Source organism: Hibiscus syriacus, unplaced genomic scaffold, assembly GCF_006381635.1.
Source record: "Hibiscus syriacus cultivar Baekdansim isolate YM2019G1 unplaced genomic scaffold, ASM638163v2 tig00110328_pilon, whole genome shotgun sequence".
Lineage (NCBI taxonomy): Eukaryota > Viridiplantae > Streptophyta > Magnoliopsida > Malvales > Malvaceae > Hibiscus > Hibiscus syriacus.
The window spans coordinates 6,271,067-6,278,990 of NW_024062685.1; the positions used below are offsets into that span (position 1 = coordinate 6,271,067).

The 7,924-nt window shown below is 36.2% G+C and overlaps 1 protein-coding gene across 1 annotated transcript; it reads left to right on the forward strand.

Moving 5' to 3' along the window:
• Positions 1–2,232: 2,232 nt before the first annotated feature.
• LOC120118570 (mitogen-activated protein kinase kinase kinase 3-like) lies at positions 2,233–6,846 on the forward strand. The gene is made up of 11 exons (XM_039138594.1): positions 2,233–2,772; positions 3,315–3,662; positions 3,852–3,939; positions 4,089–4,151; positions 4,308–4,468; positions 4,552–4,627; positions 5,078–5,137; positions 5,295–5,402; positions 5,513–5,749; positions 6,057–6,160; positions 6,251–6,846. Exons 1-11 carry the CDS (start codon positions 2,282–2,284, stop codon positions 6,507–6,509), a joined length of 1,995 nt encoding a protein of 664 aa, XP_038994525.1. The 5' UTR covers positions 2,233–2,281; the 3' UTR covers positions 6,510–6,846.
• The last annotated feature ends 1,078 nt before the right edge of the window (positions 6,847–7,924 follow it).

Consider the following 7,924-nt stretch of genomic DNA (forward strand, 5'->3'; position numbering starts at 1 on the left):
CCATTAAATCAACCACCACCAAATAAGTTAGTTCATGGTGGGGGGTTCAAAATATCCAAACACAAAGTCATGAAAATATTTGTTCCAACAACCAACAAATAAATATAAAATAACAGCAAAAAGGGAAGTTGAGAAGAAGCCTTCGACGCGCCACCGGAGGTCTCCTCTCGGCCACCGTGAACCACCTAGCTCGCTAGTTCTTTTCGGCACATAGCTTGCCACTCCTTAGAGCTTTATCAATGGAGGAATATCCCAAGGAAGAAGAAAGGAAAAAGAAAATAAAAATATGATTTTTGCTACAGTATGCGTGTGCGTGAATCATCTCTTCCTCTCTCCCATGAGGTGTCATATATAATAAAAAAAATATCTAGGGGTAATGATGATATTGTTGGGTGCAAAATACCCCTCATACCCCTAGAATCACATGTTGAGAGTGAATCTTATCCTTCAAGTGGCAGTGGTCCTTTGGCAGCTCTGGCAGGCGGTTACAGCAGTCATTCACATGCAGAGATAGCTGTCTAGTGCCAGCTGTCCTTGTGCAGAAATATCTTTTTTATCTTTTTCTGTGCCAGAAATGCCGAGGCATTTCATTATGCTTTAGCAACGTGTGATGTCGCGGCATTGCTTCCCAAAGAATCTTTTTTCTTGCTATTCCATGCACACCACAAACAAACTGCACCTTTCCCTCAAGCAACACCATTAAGAAATAAAATAACAATACCACCACAAATGCAACTATATGCAACTACATGATCCTAAAATGCCTAAAATGAGCTTTTAAACAAACAATAACTTAAGTGAAAAAGGCCTTAAAAGTAGCCTTTTTAGGAAGTTATCAGAGAGTTGAGATGGAAGATAAAAAGTATGTCAAAATAATATCAAACGATGCAAAAGCAGCAGTTAACATGCCACATCAGCTTTTGGTCACCCACAATAACGACTGTTAACATCGAGTAACCATTTTGTAACAAACAATAACGTTAGTGACCAATTTGTGATTTTTCAAATATCAGTGGTGAAAACGAACACTTGCCTAAATATTAATGATCATTTGTGTAGTTTATCCTTAATATTATTTCAGTAAAAAATTAATAAAATTATTGTTATTATTTTTTATTTTTTTAATGATATGTGACATTTATCTCTAGAAGATAATCGATCATACTATTAAAAATTAATTATAGATGAAAAATGAAATCAAAATTAAATGTTAGTATGATTTTAGAAAAAAATAATTAAGAGATTAAAATAGAATAAAAATGACAATTAAAATACAAAAAGTCTAATTTATCTTAAATTAATTCATATCATATTTTTTTTATGAAGCCTAGATGATTACAAAATAATAATCGTTTTAAATATTTTTAACTATTTATTAATGAATGCTTAATCATCCTGCTATAGCCGTTGGTGCTCGAACTCGTAACCTCTACAAATAACAATAATTCTTTTAATCATTAAGATAAATTAGTTTATGCATTCATATCATATTCTATTCCGATTTTTTATATATTATTATTCATATCATATGATTGAAATCTATTTATTTCATATAATTTTCTAAATTTTAAAAATATCGTAATAAAATGAAAAAGAAGCCACGTCATCCTCTCCCTTTTATCATCCAACCACCTGTAGCCGTCCCCTTAGTTGTTCATGCTGTAGTACTGGCCCACTTAATAAATCAGAACTTAAATAAAAATATGTTTAATTTATTTTGCATAAAAATAATTTCGAAAAAACATTTATTTGATTCGAAACTAATAAATTGTTCTAAATTAATTCAATAAATTAAAATAAGAATATACAACAATGAAAAAAACTGTAAAAAGTATGTACAAAATTTCTAAGTCAGATTTTTATTATATTCAAGTATATATAGTTAAATATTTCTTTACTAATTACTGAAATATGAAACATTTATATTTTTCTTTTAAAATTTCATATATGTTTTGCTATTATAAATTATTTTAATGTTCTTCTAATAATCATAATCATAATAAAAATTTAAAATTATTTTTAGCATCAATACTTGTATTTAAAAATACAATTTTATAGTATTATTTTTCAATAATAAAACAAAGAGACATTAAATGAAGTAAATAAATATAAAACGCTATCTTGCTCTTTCAATCCGAACTCTCGAGTCTTTCTGTTAATTTCCTCTCGGTTTCCTCTTCACAATATAAAATCTATTCTTTTTAACAAATCGAATACTTTTCCTTCTTCTTGTCCATCGTCATCGTCATCTTAGAGAAGAAATAATTTCATTTTTTTTTAAATGCCTCCTTGGTGGGGTAAAAGGTCGAGTAAGAGCAAAGAAGAGAGCCAAAATCGAAGTCCGCGGGGTACCAGCATCGGAGTAGCCCAGCTCTCGCCTAACAAAACAGATGCTGCCGCTGCTGGCGTTTCCATCTGCGGCGGCTCTTCTGGTAAAATGAAGGCAACAGCAGCCGCCGCCGATGAAAAGAACCACAACTGCCACCACCACCACCCGAAGAGCTTTGATAGTGGAGGGGGCCTTGTTTTAACCACCGGAAATTCGCCACGTGCCAGCGAGGACTTCAGCGTTGTTGGTGGGTCATCTGGGTTTTCGGGTTTCGATTCGGATTCAGGGGAGAAAATAGGGATCCCTTTGCCTACACCATCTGTCTCGTCGATGCAAAGTGATCATGTTGTCGGGTTAGGATTCGGGTCGCCTTCGGATTTAAGTGATAACTCTTCTGACGATAATCAGCTTGCAAACGATCCGCTTCAGTTCATCGCATACAGGTTCTTCTCCTCCCTAGCATGCATTGGAATCTGATTAATTTTTTAATATTAAAATTTCTGAATTAATATTGGGTTAGTTACTGTTTTTTAACTAAAAAAAATATGTTTTTCTCTGTCTTCTCTTGGGTGTCAGAGTATGACTTCTTCTTCGTCTTCCTTTTTTTTCTTTTTCGTTTAATTAATTTTATCAATATATTATACATCCATTTGGGTCTTCTATGTGCTAATAATTTTTCAGCTTTTGGAACTGAATATTCCTTTTATGGTTGGCTGTCAGAGACATGTTACTTTACAGTTAGAATTTTTTTTTTGGATTTTCTAAATCTGATTCATTGTAATGTTTCTATTTTCGCTGAATTTGATGACTATTAAAACAATTTTCACCCAAGGATCAAACTTTAACATACATAAACGAATCACCATTGACATATGTCTGTAATGAGCTAAATATACAAAATTGTCGTACGGTATTGGGTTATTCGCACTCAAATGAAGCATTTTCTGTAATGATATTCAGAGAGCTGACATTAACTGAAATCCAGGTCATCTATTGATCGCAGAGGCCAAGGTGAAACTAGAATGAACATGAGGTCAAGAAGCCCCGGTTCGGGGTCGAGAGGGCCGACCAGCCCAACTTCACCTCTTCATCATCAATTTTCTGCAGTGAGTATCGAGTCTCCTACAGGGAGAAAGGAAAATGGGAAATCTGTTTGTCATAAGTTGCCTCTTCCACCGGGTTCTCCTACTAGTCCCTCTGCTTCCTTGCCTAGCAGTAGCAGCTCAAGAGCTTGTGGAGTGAGTGAAACTACACCTTGTACTCTATCAAAATGGCGAAGAGGTAGACTCTTAGGGAGGGGAACTTTCGGACATGTTTATCTTGGATTTAATAGGTAGGACTTGCTTCTGGTATTGATTTATCAACGCACGCTGTGAGTCATAAAAGTCGTTTAGATTTACTGATCACGGATATTAGCTGTTGTGAATTGTGATGCATTGATGGTATTAATTCTGCTAGTATGCAAGATCGTTTTTAGTTTTTTCCCATTGTACTTTTCTAAGTGTGCATCCATGATCGACAGTGAAAGTGGACAGATGAGTGCGATAAAAGAAGTCAGGCTCGTATCTTATGATCAGACTTCAAAAGAAAGCCTAAAGCAACTGAGCCAGGTAATAGTTTTGTCTGATTCTCACTGATTAATGATACATAATCTTTGTTCAGATTTCACATTCTGTTCTTTTCACCAGTTGATATTGAGATCATTTACAATTTGCCACATTTGAGTTCCTGGTTTTCTATTCCTTTTTAATACCAACAGGAGATTAATTTGCTGAGTCAGCTATCTCATCCAAACATTGTTAGATACCATGGAAGTGATCTGGTACGGTTTTTTATTCTGCTTTACCAGACACGACAAGCAAATGATCAATTGCATTATGAATTGAAACAAAAGGGGAGTGGAGAATGACAATTGGAATCCTTCTCCAAATATCAGTTAATTGTACCTTGCCTCACAAATCTAATTGCCGTTTTTCAGGGTGAAGAAGCACTCTCAGTTTACTTGGAATATGTCTCTGGTGGTTCAATCCACAAATTGCTTCAAGAATATGGTGCCTTCAAGGAACCTGTTATTCAAAACTATACGAGACAAATTCTTTCCGGGCTTGCTTACTTGCATGGAAGAAATACAGTGCACAGGTATTTGGATACTTGGTTGTCTGTAGTGTGGAAATTTGGCATCAACTTTCTTATGTTTTAAAGCTGTAGGTTTTTTGTTTCAGGGACATAAAAGGGGCAAACATATTAGTAGATCCTACCGGTGAAATCAAGTTGGCTGACTTTGGCATGGCAAAACATGTGTGTTACCTTATCTCATCTTGGGGATGATCGGGTTAATTCTAGAATACTGAAGCTCAAGTATCTCTGGAAAATAGGTGGTTACCAAGAGTAATAAGTATCTACTAAATGGCATTTTGACGCGATGCTAGTTTTGGTTGAAAAGTAAACAGAGAATAAAATGAAGCTGTATTTTGAATATATCATCCTTTAGACAATCACTTGAACGCCAATTGAATGCTTACCTTTACAGAATTGACTGTAGCCTTGAGACGGAAAATCTAGACTTTGATGTAAATCTAACACATAAGAAACCTATGAATGAATACTAAAATCCTATGTAAAGACTGCATAAATTAACAAATCGAAACCTGATAAAAACTGGCAAAGGCCAGTGATATCATCTCCCTACTTTATCCCTAGTCAATGAGGAAAGCAGGCCACTTATTGTTATTTTTCTTTCTGAACCAGATAACAGCTTGCAGTACAATGCTTTCATTCAAGGGAAGTCCTTACTGGATGGCACCTGAGGTATTGTTTTCCACTCCTGTTCAATTATATGATCACATAATCCCTTTATTCACGTTTTAAACTCTTTAACATCTAGTTCGCTGCTAATTGTTTTTCCCATTTAGTTACTCCAGTTCTCCAAGGTATGGTCACTTATGTGTATAATTTATGATTTCAGGTTGTGATGAATACAAATGGCTACAACCTTGCAGTGGATATCTGGAGCTTGGGCTGCACTATACTTGAAATGGCAACATGTAAACCACCATGGCATCAGTATGAAGGGGTATGACATGATATTATCTTTTAACATTTCTCAGAAAATGTCTTTTTCTTGCTACCTCCGAACTGTTTGGGAAATAGGATTATTCCTTCTGTTATTTCTGAATTCAACAGGTGGCTGCAATATTTAAAATAGGAAACAGTAAAGATATGCCAGAGATTCCTAATGACCTTTCTAGTGAAGCCAAAAGTTTCATAAGGCTTTGCTTGCAAAGGGAACCGTCAGCACGTCCTACAGCCTTGCAACTGCTAGATCACCCTTTCATTCGTGACCAAGCAACAACAAGAGTTGCTAACATCAGCATAACCAAGGATGCATTTCCTTACACTTTTGATGGAAGTCGCACTCCGGTATACTTAAGATGCTAGTTTCTCTTTCTTCTTTTTCTGATGCTTTTATTACACTGATTGTGTAGACTTTATCTTCTCTAAATCTTGAACTTATTGGTATATCAACAGATCGCTTTTTAAGTAACAGTTCTAAAACATATGTCAATTTTCAATGCAATTTCTTTGATAGTTGCAATCATACCTTTATCTTGTTTCGCACTTTTTAAGCTTGTATATATTAGTGAACATATGTTCTTGAAGTTTGCTTTTCAGTAAATAGAGCTAAATTTAAGCTGATCTCTGTTGTTATTTTTAACTTTCTGAGCAGCCCATATTGGAAATGCAGTCCAGTAGAAATAATATCCTTTCATTTGATGGAGATTATGAGGCAAGGGGAACGACTACAATTTCAAGAGCTTTAAGGAGTCCAAGGTACTAACGATATCTTCATTCATTTCTGCACTCAAAAAGATATGGCATGAGTTCTAAACTAACTTGCCTGACACGTATTCATATGCACAGAGATAATGCAAGAGCAATGACATCTTTGCCCGTGTCTCCTTGCTCAAGTCCATTAAGACACGGTACGGCCCACAAGAGTTATTTTCTTTCTCCTCCTCATCCGGCATATCAGTTTGTAGGACAGAGCAGTTACAACTTGGGTGATTTCTCCGCAAATGTTTCGAGACCAAATCCAAAATACACTCTCGATCCTTGGCGTCAAACTTCACTACCAACTGTTCAAACACCAGGCACCCCTCCAAGAACGAGACCTATTTGAGATATTGTAAATAGCGACGGGATAAAATGTCTTTTTCCACTCCATCCCAAAGTCCAATGAAAGCGAATATATTTTGTTGATGGAAGGATCCCCCTCCCTATTCTGCTAAATTCAGCCATGTCATTCTTCTAGCCAACTAGAAATGTGATTGTGATTTTAGTTTAAGGCTACTCGAAGCGGGAATATTTGGGGACAATGGGAGTTCTGTTGCAGGGGAAAGATAAACGATGCTCCGATATTTTGATCTTGTAACATGGTCTCATTGAGTTTTGTATATGGAAGGAGGCCACTAGGTCTGTTAACATTATTGTTGTTGTATACTAGTTCATTACGTACGTAATACCATCACTTGTCATCAACTGGTTGAACAGGCAAATTATGTTATGTGATACCATCCCATTCTAGCCGGTGACTGGTTCTTCATTTTTTATCTGGGAGAAGGGCGACCCCCTTTCCCATTGCACTTTCGGATGAAGATTGAGTGGGTAAAAGTTTTGAAGATGTGTCGAAAAGCTAAAAAGAAGAGTTTTGATTATATGAAAAGTAAGCATTCCAAGTACGTTTGATCCTGATCATAAATTCATTGGAAGATGGGTAATAGTTATAAAGCAGAGAAGCCTGAAATCATTTAACTTCATCCCATACATGTATCAACAATCATATCTGCAGATATAGAAATTTTCCTACAAAAATTGAGTGAGGATTGGAAGAACATCGGGACCGTACATGGTGGTCATTTTGGGGGTATAGATTGACCAAAATCATTGGGGAAAAAAATCTTTTTATGCAACAACATATAGCAAAGTTCGTACATGAGCTGCAAGGAGTTGATTCCAAGCAATCAAGGTAAGCTGAGCTACTGAAAATACGGCACTAGGATCTGTGTCGTTTAATACGCTTGATAAGTCCGCGTTCGCTTCCAAGTCAGGGCTGTCCAGTGGCCATACACATGAAAGAGTGGAATTGCTGCGCTCCCAAATGACTCACCTATAGATGCAATCGTTTTGTCCCGCAGTCTGAAATGAAATCTTTGTAAGCAAGCTTAATGTCAATGCTGTCATGTTTAGGACTTCACCCCTTTTTAGTAATTTAATGATTAAAATGAGATGAACCTTAAAATTCTATTCACGTATACATAAATCAACCATGGTACTTAACTATTCGGGAGGATTCTGCTGTTAATCCTATATATTAAGCATGGTATTTAGGGGACCTGAACGCGGTTTTGCAGACGCAAGGGTGAGTGGCTGGCAACCCACCACTAAAGAGTAAAGCGAATGTTTCCTCTTCTGATTCACGGCAGACGGTGGCATGCACGTTCACGCACCTTTGACGAGACCATTAGAATTGTTTTTGATTTGATCTGATCTGATAACATTAAATCACAGCGGCGCGATCATCATGTAAATGGCCAT